This window comes from Andrographis paniculata, unplaced genomic scaffold, assembly GCF_009805555.1.
Source record: "Andrographis paniculata isolate CXL003 unplaced genomic scaffold, ASM980555v1 Contig69END, whole genome shotgun sequence".
NCBI lineage: Eukaryota > Viridiplantae > Streptophyta > Magnoliopsida > Lamiales > Acanthaceae > Andrographis > Andrographis paniculata.
The window spans coordinates 5,188,725-5,209,599 of NW_026137605.1; the positions used below are offsets into that span (position 1 = coordinate 5,188,725).

At 39.5% G+C, this 20,875-nt stretch overlaps 1 protein-coding gene and 1 long non-coding RNA gene across 3 annotated transcripts; one reads left to right on the plus strand and one right to left on the minus strand.

Annotated features, from left to right (window-relative positions):
- The first annotated feature begins 8,404 nt into the window (after positions 1 to 8,404).
- On the plus strand, positions 8,405 to 9,554 carry LOC127263657 (uncharacterized). Its single transcript, XR_007841538.1, has 2 exons — positions 8,405 to 8,924; positions 9,027 to 9,554. It is a non-coding gene; the product is annotated as an uncharacterized LOC127263657 (long non-coding RNA).
- A 54-nt stretch (positions 9,555 to 9,608) lies between these two features.
- On the minus strand, positions 9,609 to 19,808 carry LOC127263655 (DEAD-box ATP-dependent RNA helicase 46-like). 2 transcript variants are annotated; one of them, XM_051292787.1, is made up of 8 exons: positions 19,550 to 19,808; positions 18,074 to 19,337; positions 17,603 to 17,830; positions 12,922 to 12,990; positions 12,122 to 12,391; positions 11,686 to 12,036; positions 11,088 to 11,365; positions 9,609 to 10,963 (listed from the first exon to the last, which is right to left on the minus strand). In XM_051292787.1, exons 2-8 carry the CDS (start codon positions 19,325 to 19,327, stop codon positions 9,910 to 9,912), a joined length of 3,504 nt encoding a protein of 1,167 aa, XP_051148744.1. In that variant the 5' UTR covers positions 19,328 to 19,337; positions 19,550 to 19,808; the 3' UTR covers positions 9,609 to 9,909. The 2 variants fall into 2 exon arrangements, with proteins under 2 accessions (XP_051148744.1, XP_051148743.1); XM_051292786.1 differs by having other exon boundaries at positions 18,074 to 19,342; positions 19,550 to 19,805.
- Between the last annotated feature and the right edge of the window lie 1,067 nt (positions 19,809 to 20,875).

The window sequence follows — 20,875 nt, forward strand, 5'->3', positions numbered from 1 at the left end:
CCAAGCTTTGGGCTGGGTCTCATCAACAGCCATCTTGAAACTAAAGATTTCATTCTTCTGCTTGATGGTCATTGATACAAGATGATATTTACTCACGAAGGCCTGAGCTGCTTCCTTGAATGTTCCAGAAATTGGATAGAGGTTGTCAAATCATTTCTTGGCTTCACCTGCTAAGGAAAATGGAAACAAGATTAGTTTAGTAGCGTCCTCTGTGATGTCATGAGATTCGAAGGTGGCAGCAATCCTGTTGAAGTTCTGAAGATGCTCATAAGAGCTTTCATTGAGCAGCCCATGAATTTGGCTCTGGCTGGTCAGGCCTACTACCGTTGGCTTCACCTCATAATTGCTAGAGCCTCTGAGCGCAGAACTTGTAATTAGCATATTATCCAGAAGGGACTGATAGTGAATGTCCATCGAGACTTCAGCAAGTGGGCGATCAGTAGCTCTGTGTCCCTGAAATTGCCTCTGGTGGGGCTCAACAGTAGGTGGAGGTGGGGTGATGGTAGCAGAAGTCGCACCGGCACAAGCAGCTTGGGTCACTTAGGCAGTGATAAACGCGGCATGTGCGGCTTGAGCCTGCTCGACCTGAGCGATATGCGCTTGCATTCCAGCCATTTCCTGTTGGATATGCGTCAGTGTTCTAATGAGCTGCTCTTCAATAGCCATCAGAATATGAGGAAGAGTGGGAGGCTGGAGTATAATGGGGACATGTAGCGGCACCTCTTGCGAAGATGCAGATGTTGCAGAGTTGGAAGATGTCCCAGCGGCAGTCTGAAAAGCCGGGACAGCGGTGGCAGGGGCAGCGGTGTTTCCTTGCTTCACCATGATCTTCTCTGGTGACTTCATGAAAAAGACGTCTCTGAGTACAAGAAAGAATATGACTCGTTTCATGCTGAAAACGCTTAGGACCCCTGAATTAAAGAGTGCCAAATCAAATAGAAATTAAGTACAACGATTAAAAATTAAAGAATTACATAATAACAAAATTAAAGGTAAATTATGGCGCATTACTAGATTAATTCAAAACTCAATTTCTTGAGTTTAAGATCCCCGGCAACGGCGCCAAATTATGATATGCGAAAAATTTGGTTTTAAAGTTAACACAGAGAATTTCTTATGAATTTTTTGAGTCAAATGTGTATTATTGGACATGTTCAGATATAGATAGTAAAAATGAAGTTGTAGACCCTGAATCGCATTCTCACAATTATTTATATTATTTTTACTGGTGAGTTTCCAGGTCAAACACATAGATTTTAAGTCACAAAATTTAAATCAAGAATTTAGTACAAGTGACGCGCAGCGAAAAGCAGTGTGAGCCGAAGAGTTAGCTAAAATAGAATTTAAAGAAAAGCTAGTAAAGATGAGTGGTTGATGAAGCTTTCAGTGGAGGCAATGGGCGAGCGATGGATGCAACGAGAGCAGTGGTGGGCGGAAGGGAGTGGGTGAAGGGGAGAGAATTATAGATGTATATATGCATGATAGTAGGCGAGCGGTGAGGAGGTTCAGATAATGATGTGTCTGCACAGTATGTTATTAGATGACTAGGTTCTCACAGATGTAATGAGTGAATAATGAAAGTGAGTAAGCGAAACATATATTCATGATACGTAATGATAGAAGAAGTGAATGTGATTGCGTAGAAACTATTAACACATACAACAACTTCTCTGGTACTCGACCTTAAGGGATTTACAACAAGACTTCAATTATGCCTAGAATCAGAATATTATAAGCAAGAAATTCTACTGAACTAGAAATTTATGTAGCCCAATAGATCCACGCCTATGCTCCATTAATTATCCTAATCTCTGTCTCATTAGTGGCTTTACTATTCTGCTACCTCTCTTTAATCAGAATCAAATTCAGAACAACAACTAAGCAGGTCAACAAGGCTCCCGCGTACTTAGGTACATTGAACTACCTATAATATGTTAATGAATACAACGTGAAACTAGGCTAAAATAGTCGATTCTTCTTTGTTCTTCCACAGCAAAATAGAATTCTAATCCAAACATTTATACGAAAATATGACTCTTGGATAGAAGTGAAAATGGATAAATCTTGATATTTCATTATTTACTAAAGAAAGCAGTAAAGCTCTACATTACGAAAGCAGTAAATCAAAGCAAGAAAACAAGAAAATCTCAACTCCCTTGGCAATTTCTATCTAGAGAACACCCTTACAGAGTTGAAGCTCTCGGAAAGCACTAAAAATCTGTAGAAAAAATGAAAACTTGAATGTATGTATTCGTGCGTATATTACAAAAGGAATCCGGCCCTATTTATAGTTTTAAGGGATCGACAGTTGCAGAACAGTTAAGTGGCAGTTGGAGCTGATTGGGCAGTTAGGCGGTTGACGGCGGTTAATCTGTTGAAGCAGTTGCACCGGCCATAACTCCCTGGGTGCCAATTCACTCGCTTTAGAGTGTAAGGCCACAGACCTTCCTCGCTTGCCTGGATGGCTGTAGGACATCAACGAAGCTCAAACGATGTTGTCGTTGTTGGCTGGTATCAGAATGGCTGAACCGCTGAGAGATGAACACTTAGTGAATTTCTGGAGTGCTTCACTCTCGCTTTGCTGCGGTGGATTTCTGGTTGCTGGCGCTGGCACAAGCGGAAAAAGCGTCGTTTGCCGAGCCAAGCCGCCGTCGCTTGAATTTTTAAAACTTAGCTTTTCTGAACCAAAAACATCGCTTAAAAATGCCAAAAATGTTAATAATCTCAACAGACGCGCTCTGATCATACCAAGCAAAATAATTCAATAAAGTATGCCATAAATCAGGTATTCTGATGGTTTTCACATAAAAATTAAGTAATACATACTTTTGTTAAGCGAAAAATATGCTAATATTTGGGATTATCGCATAAAGATATTGTGAGATCAATTCTCGAACAATATTGTGTCGACGATGGATGTGTCGTGACTGAAAATTGTACATCATATTTTATGCCCTTCCAATTATCGTAAGGTTGTCAGTTATTATGGGCATATATTTCTTTCAATATGGAATCTTCCATATTATTTGTCGATGTCATTCGGCTTCATCTTCTACCTTGTCTAAGATAATAAATTTGGATTCCATGGAGGATCGGGCTATAAATGTCTACTTGGTCAATTTCCACGACACAACATCTTTTCTGAATGTGAATACATATCCCGTCATAGAAAAATGAGTCATTTCAATATGATATCCATTCGGCATCAGAGTATCCTTCGAGCACTGGACGATATTTCAAATAACATAGCCCAAAGTCATGAGTATATTTTAGATGCCTCAAAATTCTTACAATAGTTGTCCAATAATCCTTACTTAGATTTCTAGTGTATCTACTCAATTTTCTTACCGAGTATGAAAGATCAAGGCGAGTATGGGTCATCGGGAACATAAGACTCCCAATTATTCTTGCGTATTCCGCTTGAGCTACATGATCATCCTGATGTTTGCTTAACTGGTTCAAACAGGGTTTCACTATTGGCCCATTGGCACCAATTTAGTCAATATTATCGACATATAATGAGATTGTGACAGGATGATTCCCTCTGGATGTGTGATTATTTTGATCCTGAGGATCACATCAACCAACCCTAGATCTTTTATGTTGAAATTATCTTTTAATATTTGTTTTATCCAAATAATGAACCTTTGATTATTTCTCGTAATCAGCATATTATCTACGTACGTAGAGGCAGACTAACACAAAGCTGTTTGAATCCTCTTTGTAGTAAACACATTTATCACATTCATTGTATCTGAATCCCTTTGAAAACATGTTATTGTATAATTTCAAGTTCATTGCTTTGGTGTTTGCTTAGGTTCTTATAGAACTTGACCAATTTGCATACCTTATTCTTTTGGTCATATACTATAAATTCTTTGTGTTGTTTAATTTTGATCTCTCTCTTTAGATCACTATTAAAGAAAGTTGTTTTTACATCCATCTGATGAGTCTCTAGTTTGTGCATGGCAACAATTGCGAAAAGCGGACTAATTAAGGTGATTCTAGACACTAGAAAATAGATGTCAAAGAAGTTATCTCTCACTTTTTTTTTTTTATTATTATAGCCCTTAAGAACCAATCGGACTTTAAACTTCTTGACCAATTCATCAGATTTAATTTTTTTTTAGGACCACTTGCATCCTAGGGGCTTGCAACTTTTAAAAGATCGGTCAAGATCCAAGTGTGATTTTGCATGATAGAATAAATTTTGTCATTTATCACTTCCTACCAAAATTCTGTATATGACCTTGAAAATGCTTATATTATTGTCATTGGCTTATCATCCAACATATAGGTGATGTAATCCGGATCAAAGTCCTTGAATATCTTCATTCATTCACTGACTACGTCTCGCTTCTTCTTCCGAGTATTAAATATGGTAGTCATTTCTCGTGTTTTCTTCCGAGAACATTCAGGAATGCTATTCTTATTTTTTTTATATATAAGAAAATACATCTTCAAAGAACTTTGTATTCCTCAATTCCATTGTCATCTTTTCATTGATGTTACTAGTAACGTCGTAACCTATACACAGTCAACCGTCTTTGGAACAATGGTGACTTTCTTTGGAAAATGTACTTCCACCTTAGCCAAACACCCCAACTTTTTGAGGTATCTGTAGGAAGCTTTTGGCCTTTTTATACCTCGTAAGGCGTTACATCCTTACTCTTTAGGGAAATCTTATTCTGGATATGACTTTCTATTAGAACGGCTTCCCCCCACATATTTTGTGGTAAAGCATAACTTATTAGTAGAGTATTCATCATGTCCTTCAATGTTCAGTTCTTCCATTCTGCAACACCATTTGACTGCGGCGAGTAGTGTGTCATAGTCCGATGAATTATGCTTTCAAAGCACAATATTCCAAAAATAAAACAACGTATTTTATAGTTTTATGGCTTCAAATTGCTTTGATACAAACGCTAAGATGATTCTCAGATTCATTTTTAAAGTTCTTAAATATTTCACGAGCTTCGTCCTTGCTGCTCAACAAGTAGAGATAACAATATCGAGTACAATCATCAATGAAGGCGAAGAAGTACTTTTTACCTCCTTTAGTTTGAACAAACTTTAAATCACACAAATCAGAGTGAATTGTTGTTTTGTTGATTTTGTCTTAAAAAAGACTTTACAGTTTCGATTGTCATCGAAATCAATCACCTTTACTAAGTTCAATCTTACTAGTTTCCTTATGGCACTTTTATTCACATATTCCAATCGTGAGTGTTATAGTTCACATGGCTCAAGCAAGTAAGAAGAAACATGTTCTTTATTGTTGTCAGTATCCTAGCTCTTGGCCAATACATTCAGTTTAAACAGTCCATCGGTAAGATACCCTTTACTCTGAAGCATTTCGTACTTAGACAGTACAAACTTCTCAGAATCAAACCCTAGATTAAAACTATGACTAACTAGTAACAAACTGCAAACTAAATTTTTTCGGAAGTCTGGAACATGTAGCACATCCTTCAGCGTCTGAAACCTCTGACCATGCTCGGTTGCCCATTTGCAGCTTCCATCCCTCTACAAGTTTGCGGGAGGCGAATTAGGCCTTGTCTGTGACTACGTTATAGGTAGCCCATAAGTCGACAAACCAGTCACGAGGATTTCTGATGTGCAGGATTTCAGAAAAGACGACGCTGAGGTTATTCTCTCAACCATCTTTCTCCTTCCTTTTTACGGTGAGTGCGCTCTTCTTGCCCTTGCTCTTGGACCTTTTGCATTGGCTGCTGGTGTATGTGCTTGCGACATTTGTATTAGTTACCAGAAAACTTGGGCTTTTTTTCTTGTTGCCCTCTTCAGTCTTACTTTGGTCTTTCCTCTTCTTCAAAAGGTTGTCTCGCTCCATTAAATTAGCATTTTCGTCAAAGACCTTTGATTTTGAACTTTTCTTTTAGTTTTCTTCTTCGATGTGGAATTTGACAACCAAGTCCTCAAGTGATATAGATTTATGCTTATCCTTGAGGTAGTTGTTGAAGTTCTCTCCATGAAGAAGGCAACTTTTCAATAACTACTGCCATATTAAAGGCATTCGGGAGTAGCATCTCTTCAACTTGGACACCGTGTATCAAGATTTGAAAATTTTTCATTTGTTCCACAATTGAATGTTCGTCGACCATATAGTATGACACACATCTTGATACGATGTACTTTTTAGTAGTTGTATCATCAGTCTTATATTTGTTTCAAGTTGTTGCCACAGCTCTTCAACAGTCTTTACATATTGATATACATAGTACAAGGAATCAGAAGGACCATTCAACATCAATTTTAAAAACAAAAAATTTCCTTGTCTTCATTGCTCATAGGTAGCTTGTCTGGAAGAGAGTGCGTCCTCTCCGTCATCCGTCGGTGGATCTTCCGTCAAGAAGGTGCCTAGCCCTAGCATCACTAGATAGAACAACTTTTTTTTTTTCCAGATTTTGAAGTGTTCCATTGAATTTGGACGGCTTCTCCGGCGTGATTAGGGCAATCACTCTTTGTCCCATGAATATCTGATTCAAGGTGGGAGCATACCTAGAACTATTTGCATCAAGAGAGACAAAGTTTATGGAGAAATCAGTGACCCCTCTGGCGATGGCAGCGGCTGGGCAAGTCCGGCAGCGTCGGGTTCAGTGGCTCTAGAGGTGGTTGCATTCCTAGTGGTAACTGCATTTATCAGAGTAGACAAAGCTTCATCGATTTCAGTCATAAAAGAAAGTTAATTTTCCGTGGAGGAAGGATAGTGTTGGTGTATCAGGATTTATTATCACCCTTATTTCTCTCTGCTATTGTTGGAAATTTTAGGGCGATAATGGGGAAGTGGGAAGGAAGCCAAGTCGAGGAAGACCTCTTCCCATAGAGTGAATTACAGCTGGTAGTACTCTGGTATATCTGTATCACTTCTAAAGGTAAAACGACTTATAACCTCTCGAAGCAGCACCACTAGCAAGAAACTTGATGAACAAGGATGAGAGTGTGTTGGCTTATGTGTGTGTAGCCTTTAGGGCTAATGGTCAAACCTATTTATAGACTTTCCACTTAACAAACTTTGAGGATTCTCTCTTAATATGGTTGCCTCTAATCTAGGTAACAACCATATTGAGAATCATATCTTGTAGGGTATGATTTCAAGAATTATATCTCACTATATACGATCTCAAATTTTAGATATGAAAATTAATTCTAAGATATGACTTATCCATTTAGTATAGATAGAGTTTGTTTGGACTTCTAAATCTAACCCGTGAGCTCACCGAATCAGTTCGACACTCGATCTGAGTTTGCAACTTAGTTCGGCACATAATTATGTGGCGTGGATAATGATATCATCTCATCTATTTTTCATTCACCATAATACAGTTTTGAAAATATGCTAAATGTTTAATCATCATTTGATTTCTTGAATTCTCAAAATAAGGATTCCTACAAAGAGAAGCTTACCAAGATGTATGATCAAACTTGATTTTCAAAAAGCTTTCGAATCGATTTTTTGGCCTTTCTTGTGAGACATGTTGCTTCATAAAATGAGAAAATATTTTAATTATGATTGGTGGAGTGTATTACTACTACATCAAAGGAGGAAAAGATCTTCATTATTTGTATGGAATACTTTTCTCCGATCTTGAATTAGTTATGTCAGGAGCTTGAGATGAGTTATCTCCTATGCTGCTAGCCCCTCAAGATCAGCCATTTGTCTTTTGCCGATGATATTTGACACGGCTTCGAATAATTCAAACTCGATCTTAGATGGACCAATTGCAACCCAAACTTGGTTGAAGTTACTTATTTGCTTGAAAGTTATGATCCTTTGATCTTAATAAAGATGTATGGCATAGATTAAATTGCCACTCATGATGTGTGGCTTAGATTAATGTACCACTTAGTATGTATAGTGTCTTATATTTTCTTGTTGCGCACACAATCTAGACTTGACAAACAATTAGACAAAGTTTACCCTAGCTACCTTTGGAGAGGTTCCTTAGAGTTGGAGTGATTCCAGTTACAATAGGACAAATCGATTGTTTGAGCTTCGGATGCAATTGAGTGAGAGACAGAAGATGCATCGGTAGCCTCAGACAGTTCATGGATTACTTTCGGAATTCGATATATCCTATTTTTCTTTCGATTCTTTATTTTTAAGTTTGATTTACCATTTTCCCGAATATATTAGATATTTCCTTTCGAGTTCTATTCATGGAGATGATCCTAATCCATGCCAATATTATTCTCCTCTCTTGGGTTAATGCTCATTCAATGGGAATTCTCATGAACTATTTGGATAAGTTTGGGGCTGCTTATGGTCTCTCAATGTTTCAAAATTCAATATCCTGGTGGTTGGTTCATCGATTCCTTAAGAAAATCAGCTCATTTTGGTCACGGGATTTCAACGTGGCCAAGTGCCATTAAGTATGGGCGTTAAAAGTGCCCCGGAAAAGCCTAAACTCGATTTGATGGATTAATTCATTTGATTTGTTAACTTATAAGACGCTAGAGTGGTTGCAACTTGTATTATATATGATGGGGGGCTTGAGCTTATTTGATCGGTGATTCAAGGTTTATGCTGCTTTTGGCTATCCGTATTCCCCATGCCCCCCATAGTGCTCCACCCTATTTCGAAACTATGTCGAATTTTTCTTTGAAAGAGCTTTTTGATTGCGGTTGGGTAGAAAATATTATGTTCTCCAAAAGAAGAAGGGCGTCTTGCCTTCGATCCCTCCCTACTTGGAACTTCTCTCTTCTTACCAAATTTATTTGGTTGCTTCAGTCGGACGAGCACCACTGCTATTTTGGATCTCAAAACTTCTGGCAGAGATTGCCCTCTTATTGCTCGTATTTTGTTTGCTACTTAGTCCAGATTCAAGACAAGCTCATTCACTGTTTCGGTTCTGCCAAACAGGCCAAAGACCAACTGAACTTTTGGTTTGGGTCGAATACAAAAGGTATTTCTCATGTATATGATACTTTCCGTGACAAGGGCGTTTGCGCCGTCAGTTTGGGCATTTTTTATGCCAGCCTGAACATTCATTTATCTTCTGGCTTAGCGCTTTGGGAAAACTCAAATCAAGAATCGACTCATGTTTCTATATCTCAATCTGATATGTGACTTGTGCGAGGAACATCTGAAAAATATTGCTCACCTCTTCTTCATGTGCTCCTTTTCGACTAAAGTTTGGTCTTCTATTGCGAGTGGCTTCAAGCGCCGAGGGGACTAGGGATTCTTGCCCAAGCAGCCAATGGGTTCATCAAGAACAGCAATAACAATTCAGCACTTATTGAGGCGCTTAGTCCTACCAGCCTCGATTTTCTATAGCTCGACAAAACTTGTTAAGTTGCACACTTAATTGGAAACAGAAGCTAGCTGGTTCTCCCCAAAATGCGCTGAGAGATCATATGTAAGTTTGTCCTTTTTCTCATTTGATTTTGAAAGAGACGGATGGATTTATGATCGATGCTGCTCGGAACAACGACAGTTTATAACCGACTTTAGTTTTTGCCCAGCAGAACTTTTCAGTAATTGTTGTTCTACGTTCAGGCGTGTGGCTGATATTTTAAAACACCAGCTTTTGTCCTCTTGAATGCATCCAAATCGTTTTAGTGGCGCGAGGGGTGAACAGAGATTTTTACCTGGTCTAGTTTGCGGATTCCAAAGTCATAATTTAAGAAAAAAAGAAAAATGATTGTAACGTAACGTAATACAAGCGGGCAGCAGCAGGTACGGCAAGGTAATGTACTAAATTCAATTCAATACGTAAATCCAATGCAACAATCCCTCCCTCCCACAGCCTGGCTGTCTGGGTAATGATATTTCAAGATCATCTCTTCCTTTCTTCTTCCCTTGACAAGTCAAGGCAAGGCAAGGGAAAGCGAGATCAAGATAATATCAGGCGGCTAGCTAGCTAACTGTTAATACCTTTACTATCATTCTTATTGTCTTGGTTGAGAAGACAGAGTATTTCGATCCAACGAAGAAGAATCCGCAGCAGCAGCAGCAGCAGCAGCAGCAGCAGCGGCGGCAGCTCCGGTGTTGGGTCCAGGAGGAGACATTGGCAACTTTCCTTCCGATTCCACAATGGGTACTGCTGCTGCTGCTACTGCTGGAACTTCAATCTGATCAAATTTTGTTGGACGCCGAGGCCGCCTTCTCTCATAGCTGCCGCGACTTCTGCTCCTGCTCCTGCTCCGGCTGCGGCTTGACCAGCTGCTTCTGCTTCTGCTCCTGCTTCGACTTCTGCTATAACTCCTCCTATCTCTGCTCCAACTTCTGCTTCTGCTCCTGCTCCTACTCCTATTCCTACTCTTGTCCCTGCTGCTTCTGCTCCGACTGCGGCTTCTACTGTAATCCCACGTTCGAACTCTTTCAGGGCTTCGGCTCATACTTCTCCCCCTACTTCTATCTGGGCTGTCCCTGCGGTTATCAAATCGTCCTCGCCCACGCCCTCTACCCCGCCCTCGTGTATCCATATTGTTGAACCGATCATGTGGACCACCACGTCCACCCCTTTCCCATCCAATCCGACCACCGGATCCACCAAAACCGCCATCCCTTCCCCCCACACGCCCACGCCCGCGGCTGCCAAAGCCGCCATCCCTCATTCCTCCACGACCACTAAAACCTCCATCCCTAATTCCCCCACGCCCTCCATCCCTCATCCCTGCACGACCGCCAAAGCCCCCATCCCTTGGGGCACCACGACTGCCCGAGTCCCAACGACCACCACCACCATCAGCAGCATCAAAACGACTCATACCACCTCTATCCTTGCCAAAAGTAGGTCCACCACGTACTGCTATATCCCGTATCTCAGTAGGCACAACTTGATTAGCACCTTCTAAAACTTTAATAAGGTCAGGAGCATACTTCCAGTCTTGCTCCGAGAAGAAAGTGTATGAAACCCCTGTAGCACCAGCTCTCCCAGTTCGCCCAATACGGTGAACATAGTCTTCAATACCGGTTGGAAAGTCATAGTTTATAACCACCCTGCACACCAAATATCAAACTAGTAAAAAATAAATATCCAACATAGAGAATGCTAACTAACCTAAGAACTAGTAAAGGGAATGGTAAGACATTGCTGTCATGATGCCAGTGCAAAACTATTGACCTTATGTCTCTTATATCAAGTCCTCGAGCAGCAACATCAGTAGCAACAAGAACCGGGGCTTTGCCCATCCGAAATTGATTCAAGACCCAGTCTCGCTCGCCTTGAGATTTGTCTCCATGTATTGCAGCTGCCCCAAAGTAACGGCCAAGGATACGTGCTAGCTGGTCACACAACTTCTTAGTAGAGCAAAATATAATGACCTTTGAACCACGTTCTTGGGATCTAAGAATTTGTTCCAGCCGCCTCTGCTTCTCCATTTCAGGGACTACTTCAACATACTGCATGGAAGTAACTCTTTAGAGAAGGGAATTGATAATTGTACAAGGAAAAAGTCATTCCAACAAGTTTAACATAATAACTAGGAAAGATGAGAACAAAATTGAAGCTGTGGAGATAACTGATTTCTCCTGCCACACATCATCTCATTTTGAACACCAGAATAATAATGGCCTTTCACAGGCAAAACATTCATTTTACAAGTAATTTTTACGTAAAGACCAAAAGACATTAAGAAAATATTTAGTTGGAAGTAGGGCAAATGTCATGGCACAAATAACTAGTAAAATGATTTTAGAAGCCAACTGACGCAAACAATGACCTGTGTGATAGATTTGTTTGCAGCAAGTTCATCAACACTGCCAATGTTGACCTGTACTGGGTTGAAAAGAAGATCACTTGCTATCTTCCGGACTTCTTTGGGCCATGTTGCAGTATACATAAGTGTTTGCCTTCTTGGAGGAATTTCATTAACAATCTTACGAATCTGTGGCTCAAATCCCATATCCAGCATTCTATCAGCCTCATCAAGAACAAGGAGTGAGACCTGCCTAAAGTCAATCCGCTTCATTTCAAGTATGTCGTTAAGTCGACCAGGAGTTGCCACAACTATATCAGCCCCACGATCTAGCTCTTTCAGCTGAGGGCCTTTAAGAGCCCCGCCATATAAGCACTACCAAGGTAACCAGTTGCCCATTTCAAAAAATATATAAGCATATATTAATGCTAATTACAAAGAATGAGATCTGAAGGTCTACCGTGCAGGACACTCTCGAGGATCGACCAAATTTGATTGCTTCATCCTGGATTTGGGTGGCAAGCTCCCTAGTTGGAGCCAATACAAGTACTGTTGGACCATTCTGAGGATTGTTATGCCGCCGTCTGATATGAATGAATGCTGGGATCAAATATCCCAATGTTTTCCCAGAGCCAGTCTTTGCAATAGCAACTACATCCCGGTTTTGCAAAGTAATGGGCCATGTTTGAGCTTGAATTGGAGTGGGAGCTGAAAAACCCGCAAAATGCATCTGCAATAAAATAGAGAAAATATGACTCCAAATATAGTTTTGAAAACAAAGCTGCACACCACACAATGTAGGAAATGTTTAGCCTAATGCTGAGAAAAAGTTTTTACAAGAAAAAGAGAGAACAAAACCCCAAATAATGAATGCTTAAAGAAAAAATCATGAGTGTGGTTGCTTACTGAAGCAACTTGAAGCAAAAAATGGAGGAAATAAAACAGAAGCAGAGCCAATAAGCTAGTAACCCAGTCACGTATATAGTGTGAATTGGATGTAGCACCCTTCAAGAAATAGTGCTATAGGAAGGCTCCAACAGTCCATTTTGCAGCCTCAAAAACTGAGAATAGTTGTTGTATAGACATGAGCATAGCACTGCAGCGTACGACATGTGCTCCTCCTGTGGAGCAAATATCGCACCTGCGTCAAGTTAGATCCGATAAGCTAAAAAGCATGAATTTCATGAATCATGTAGAAAGCTGGGCAAAACTCTCATCATAGAATTATCAAAAATGAATTAAACAGGTTCAAGCACTTACCTCCTGTAGTATTTCTGGCGGAAATCCAGTGGCTTCAAATGTCATATATGGAGCTGGAACATCTTCTCCCTTGATAAAATTAAACAGACAAATATAGACTCAATTCAAATAATCATATGAAGACATCTAAATGAAAATATCTGTAATAAACACCAAGGCTCCTTGCACTAACCAAAATTATTTAAGTCAGTGGGAACACTGCAAATCACAAGCAACAATGACTCATGCATTTCCAATTGAACTTAATATTATATGTGTTAGATATATTATGTATAGGGGTATTTTTGTATTTATGACAGTACGAGGGCAGTTTAGGTATTTTGTATAATTTTAATATATTAGGGTTTGTATATTATAAAATCATTCTTTCTTTTGACGTTAATAATAATAATAAACGGAAAAACAGCAATATTCTTTATGGTATCAAAGCCACCGTGATCTTGTCATCCACCCAATCCGGCCGCGCCGCCCGCTGCGCCGTCCTCTTTTCTTTCCTTCGGTCTGGTTGTCCATTAAGGCTGTTCGGATTTCTCCTCCTAGGTTGGATTGTTATTAGGTTGTGGCTTAGATTTCCGTTGCTTTTGTGATTCTGAATTTATAGATTTCTCTTCAATTCAAATATTGCCCCAAACATGTCTACTTCTACTTCTTTTGCGGGTGTTCTTTCTCCAACCCTGGCTATTGCTAATGAACGATTGGTTGGGGATTCTAACTATGGCTCTTAGTCTAAAGCTGTCCAAATGTGGTGTATGGATCAAGGTTTGGCAAATCACCTTGTTATTTCGTCCACTCAGATTGCTGACCCTGAGAAAGTTGCATGGCTTAAGGCTGATGCTTTATTATACAGTTTGCTTTGACAATCTATTGATCCAAGCCTTCATCCAATTTTTACCAGTTTTACAAACTGCTGTGATCTCTGGAGACATGCGAAGACTCTATATACCAATGATATTCAGTGCCTCTACATTGTGGTATCTAATTTGGTCAATCTTCGTCAACCCGGATTGACAATTCCGGAGTATCTCAGTAAACTTTCATCCATCAAAGCTGAACTCAATTCAGTTTTACCTCCAGGAAAAACGGCTGCGGAGGAGCTTGCTCAGCGTGATACATTCTACATGGTGTGTGCACTAGTTGGTCTTGGTCCAGATTTGAGTCCGGTTCGTGATAAACTCCTTTCCAGCTCAACAGTTCCGACTCTTGATGATGTTTATTCTCGCTGATTACGTGTCTCCTCTGTAGCACATCCGATTATTGATTCAGGAGACAAGTCTGCTCTACTAGCTTCACCTTCTTCACATATGCGAGGTGATCCTAGTCATCATGGGAGCTCTCGTGCGACCTCTCGTCCACGCTGCACTTATTGCAACATGTGGGGCCATACTCGTGATAAATGTTTTAAATTGCATAGCCGGCCACCTCGGGCTGTTGTTGCGCAGGTTGAAACTCCTCAGTTATCGGGTAATTCTGTCACTTTGACTGGTTCAGACTATGAGGAGTATCTTGCATACCAAGCTTCAAAGCAGTCATCTCATTCACCCGTTGTCTCTGTCGCTCACACTGGTACCTCTCTTGGACCATGGGTACTTGATTCTGGCGCCTCTCATTACCTATCTGGTAATCCAAAATTGTTTTCCGAATTTCATAAGTCTACCTCATTACCTGATGTTACTTTAGCTGATGGGTCACGAATTTCTGTTAAGGTTGTCGGTGATGCTCAACCATTGCCATGTGTTCCCTTATCCTCCGTTATTTTTGTTCCTCATTGTCCATTTAATCTTCTCAAGATGTACTTGGCTTTATTTTATGATGAAATTCAATATCAGTTTGGTGTCTCCCTTAAAATACTTTGGACGGATAATGCCACTGAATACTTCTCTACTCCTATGACTCAGTTTATGTCATCTCATGGTATTTTACATCAGTCCTCTTGTGCCTATACTCCTCAGCAAAATGGGCTGGCTGAACGCAAAAATCGCCACCTTATTGGACTGCTCGTACTTTGCTTGTACATCATCATGTTCCTTTCCAGTTTTGGGTTGATGTTGTTCTTGCTGCCTGTTATCTTATCAACCGCATGCCGTCCTTGGTTCTCCAGAATAAAATTCTCCACTATATATTGTTCCCTAAAGATCCTTTATATCATTTACCCCTTCGTGTCTTTAGGTGTACTGCATTTGTGCATGATCACTCCTTGGGTCGGGATAAGTTAGCTCCACATGCGCTGAAGTGTGTATTCCTTGGCTATTCTAGGGTTCAAAATGGTTATAAGTGTTTCTCTCCTGATACTCGTAGGTATTACTTTTCAGCCCATGTTACATTTTTTTAGTCTACATCTTATTTCTCTCCGTCAACTTTGATCCCGTCTGTCAGCCATGTGTTACCTATTCCATTCTCTTCTCTTCTTTCGCGTCCTCCTCTTCAGGTTTATAGTCGTCGTTCTCGCCCACAAATGTTCCCTTCAGATGGTTCAACCGGTCATGTTCCTCCAGCGTTTATCGATTGTCTTGGCTGTCAAGACTTGCCATTGTCTTCTTCTCCTGCGGCTCCTATCCTGCCGGATCCTGCACCGCTACGACGAGGTACTCGTTCTTCTCGTAATCCTCATCCCATTTACAATTTTTTTAGTTTTCATCGTTTGTCTCCCATATACTATACCTTTGTGTCAAACTTATCTTCCGTCTCCTTTCCTAAATCCCTTCGTGAAGCTCATTCTCACCCAGGTTGGCGACAGGCAATGGTAGATGAAATGGTTGCTTTGCATGCTAATGGTACTTAGGACTTTGGTGCCTTTGCCTTTAGGTAAGTCTCTCGTGACTTGTCGTTGGGTTTATGCAGTTAAAGTTGATTCATATGGTCAAGTTGCTCGTCTCAAGGCCCATTTCGTGGCTAAGAGCTTCACACAGATCTTTGGTGAGGATTATACTGAAACCTTCTCATTTGTTGCCAAAATGTCTTCCCTCCGTCTTTTTATTGCTTTGGTTGTTATGCATTCCTGGCCTTTTCATCTGCTTGATATTAAGAATGCATTTCTACAGGCGAACTTCATGAGGAAATTTATATGGGGCAACAACCTGGATTTGTTGCTCAGGGGAAGTCTGGTCTTATTTGCAAACTACGCCGTTCGCTTTATGGATTGAAACAATCTCCGCATGCCTGGTTCGGTCGATTTAACAGTGTTATACAAGAGTTTGGCATGATTCGAAGCGCATTAGACCATTCTGTCTTTTATAAGCACACATCAAGTGGTAAGTGTTTATACCTTCTTGTGTACGTTGATGATATTGTTATCACTGGAAATGATAAGAAGAGGCCACTCAATTAAAGCAACATCTATTTAAGCATTTCCAAACTAAGGATATGTGACCATTGAAGTACTTTGTTGGTATTGAGATTGCTCAATCACGTGATGGTATTGTTCTTTCACAACGGATGTACGCATTGGATATTCTTCAAGAAACTGGTTTGTCTGACTGCAACCCAGTAGACTCTCCCATGGATCTAAATTTGAAGCTTTTTCCAGGAAAGGGGGAGCCATTAGCTGACGCAGAAAGATATCGTAGAATGTTTGGTAAGCTTAACTATCTCACACTTACTTGACCTCATATCTCTTTTGCTGTAAGTGTTGCGTGTCAATTTCTTCAGTCTCCATGCTATAGTCACTTAGATGTTGTCATTCGAATCTTGAAGTACATCAAAGGGTCTCCTGGTAGAGGATTATTGTACACTAATCAAGGTCACACTGAAGTAATTGGCTACTCAGATGTTGATTGGGCAGAATCCCCAGTTGATAGACTCTCTACTTCGGGATATTGCATATTTGTGGGAGGTAACCTTATCTCATGGAAAAGTAAGAAACAGAATGTTGTTGCTTGCTCAAGTGCAAAGGCAGAATATCGAGCCATGGCATTAGCGACATGTGAACTTATTTGGGTAAAACAGTTTCTTTATGAACTCAAGATAGTGGAAGTTTCAGAAATGAAAATCTTGTGACACTCAAGCTGCCTTGCATATTGTATTTGATCCGGCGTTTCATGAGAGGACTAAACATATAGAGATTGATTGTCATTTTATTCGGGAGAAGGTATTATCTGGATGCATCGTCACTCACCATGTTGCTTCGAATGAGCAACTTGCAGACATTCTTACCAAATCTCTTAGAGGCCCTCAAATTAAATTTTTATGTGACAAACTTGGATCATACGATTTGTATTCTCCAGTTTGAAAGGGAGTGTTAGATCTATTATGTATAGGGGTATTTTTGTATTTATAATAGTACGAGGGCAGTTTAGGTATTTTGTATTGTTTTAATATATTAGGATTTTGTATATTGTAAAATCATTCTTTCTTTTGACGTCAATAATAAATAAAAAAAAAAAAACAGCGATATTCTACAATATGAATTGTTGAGATTGGATCTATGGCTTGTATGGAAAAGAAATGGAAATATCTGCATATTCACTTAAAATGCTCAGATCAATATGTTTGTTCATAAACAATAATTGCAAGGTGTGCATTGACTCTCTTCCATACAATAAAGAAGAATTGTTTGACAAGATGTATTGCCATTCCTCAGAAAATGTGTTGCAAGGCATTAGTTAAAGGAACACAAGAGAATGCACAAATTGAATGATTTGATGCTACTAAATATTCAGAGACAACAAATCCATGAAATACGTACAGTGGCTGTTACTTCGTGCTTTTGACAATAAATTTCAGCTGCAGATAACTGGGTAGTAGGGTCAGAAGGTCTTGTCACTGCTGAAGGAGGCCTCACAAAAGCATTTCCAGGATAAGGCAGGGCAGCAGATGAAAGATCATAGCCACCATGCAAGGGAGGCCCTCCATTCAAACTGCCTGGAAGAATGGGGACAGAGTTTTGAGAAGGCAATTCGCTCATCCTTGCTTCCTGATAAAATAAAATAAAAAGAAAAAAATGAAATGTCACTATTATAGCAAAAAAAAAAAAAAAAATCCATGGCTTTACAGATGCATGTTGCATAAAACTTGTAAACTATAACCGGAAAGTAGCATTACTAAAAGATCGTTCATGTAAAAATACACTAGTTGTCGTGCATTCTATGCCAAATATCATTTTACCCAAAAATATTTATGAGGCAACAATACTGAGCATGATGTCCAACAAATTTACCTGTTGATTTCTTGTCATAGGTAACGGTGCGAGTTTGGGTAGCTGATGAGCCAATATATTGGCATCCTTTGTTGCATTATAAAAATATTCATTTTTAGCCCTAGCAAGATGGCTTTCGTCGTATTGCATCTTGTCATGCATCAGCCCAGGGTCAAGTTGAGTTTGAAACCTAGAACCATATTGTGGATGTGTTGGTTCTACCCCTTTTTGTTGCACCTGAACTGAAGGGTTGTTATGTTGCACATTAGCAGATGATCCACCATATGGCAGACTCGGTCGAACGTTCATGTTTTGTGTGTGCGGGGAATTAGTTCCAACTGACAAGTTCTGCACAGGTGCCCCAGTTTGTTGAGCTGTCGAAAACACTGGTTGATTCACCTGCTGAAACTCAAGATTATCTCTGTGAGGGACTCCAATTTTTGGTTCATGGTGATGGGGAAATGACTGTCCCTGAATTACAAGTGGATGCGATGGCGAAACTTTTTTTCCTTGAAAATAATCAGTTTCATCTCTGGGACCAAGATCCACTTTATGATCTTGTCTGTGAGACATCTGATTTAAATGCTGAGACTGTTGGGAGGAGCTTTGTGGTCCTTGTAGTGGCATGCTCTGTTGAGGCACCATGAACTGCGTGTGCTGAGGAGTGAATTGAAAACCATGTGAAGTTCCCATTTGTGTACCTGGATACATTTGTCCATGCTGAACACGGGGCATTGGCTGATAAGGGGATTGGTGCCCTGGCTGCATAGGAATTTGCTGCACAACTCCCTGATGCCCGGGCTCAATATGCATTTGTCCCAGAGGGACCTGATGCTTTGTTTCCTCAGGAGCTGAAGGGGCCTGCTGCATCGTCAGCCCCAAATGTGAACCTTGCAGCTGCCCAGGGGCCACTACTTGCTGACGAGTGCCCTGTGGTGCTAACTGACTCTGTTGCTGCAAGGATGAACTTATAAGCATCCCCTGTGGATGCTGAGTTTGCATCAAGTGATGGTTTTGGATACCGTCTGGCTGTGAGGCTTTGAATGAAAGTACAGCATTCGTCGTAGATGTGGATGCTACAGGTGGGGGCCTAGAAGGCAAAGGTGGTTGTAAAGTCGAGGGTTTTTCATACTGGGTAACATTTGTTTCAGGATTCCAGTAATACAAAACGCCTGTGCTTCCATCAATTAATCCTTTCCAAGGTTCAGGTAGAGTTGGATCATCTGGAGCATATCTGGGCCCAAGGGTACTCGGTGATGCCTCAGCCGTGGCCATTCAAAACTCACTGCACTGCACCATCCGATTACATTCAATCCCCAAATTACTCAAGTTTATATGAAATATAGCATATAATAAAATAATAATCAAATCAAAGAAAGGCTCAGCCCCAAATCACCCAACAACTCAAAATCTACACACAAAATATCAAAACAAACCGGCACAAAGAACCCTTCACCACACCCAAAGCAACCCCCAAACCAAAGAATAGAGGCTTACGGTAAAGGAGCGGACAAAAATAACACCACAAACACAACCGCAAGCCGACTGATGACGAACAAACCCTTTGTAGCTCGAAACGCCAGAATAGGGGAATGGATTCGTGCCAAATCTCCACAATTGAAACAAGATAAAGGCACCAGAGAAGATATACCACCACCAGAGCCAGAGAGAATCGCGCGAGAGAACTTGGAAGAAAGTTTAGAGTGAGAAAGCGAGAGTAGATGAAAATGAGAGAGACTTGCGGCTTCTCTCTCTCCCCCATAACTTGCCCATTCGGTTTCGATCAACCGGCGGTTCGAACCGACAGCTGGCATAACCGTTAGAAATTCTGACTGTTCGGTTTCGCTTTTTTGTAGTTTTTTAAACCGGAACAGACGGTTCAAACCGCCGATTTACTGTTGCGGTTTGACTTTTTTTAAAAAAGAATAATATTCTCCCAGGGGAAGGGCAAGACGCAGCCGGTTGAAGAAGAAGATCGAGAAAAGGAGGAGAAAGGAAGAAGATAGAGAAGAACTTGGGTGGATGTGTGAAGGTTGATTATGGTAAAAATTAAAATTCTTTGTATTTTATAATAATATTAATATATTTATAATTAAATTTTTATAAAAATAAAAATAATATTAATATTAATTATAAATAATTATTAATAATACTGAAAAATAATAATATTATAATAGTAGTATATTTTAAATTTTTTTAATTTTTTATTATATAATTATATTTAATTTAAATTATCTTATCATCTATTATATCAATAATTTTATAATTTTTTTTATTTTTTTTAATTTAAAATTTAATTTAATCATCTACTACATTTATTATTTTAATTAATTTTATATTATAACAATGTAATTACTTACTTATATATATATGATTTTTAAATAATAAATATATCTAAATAAAATTAAAATCAAATTTAATTATTTTTAAATAAAATTCAAATTTTAAAAAAAAAAAAAGAAAAGAAAAAATTTTATTAAAAATGAATATATATATATATACTGGCGGTTAAAACCGTAATCGGTTTATAAATCGTAATCGAAACAATCAAACTGTAATCGAAACCGTCATTCGTAAGGTTCAGTTTCGATTTGATATTTTGAGAGACCGTAATCGACAATTTGAACCGTTTAGACAAATCTATATATATTTTGTGTAAAGAATTGAATGGATCATATTTAAACCCTAGAACGGATTATGAGGATGGTGTCTGATGGGCGCGGTTCTTTGGTGTTGTAATTTCTTTATACTAATGAATAAATTTAAAAGCAGACCACATGGGCAAAAACTTCAAATATACAAATATAAACAGATAAATGATCC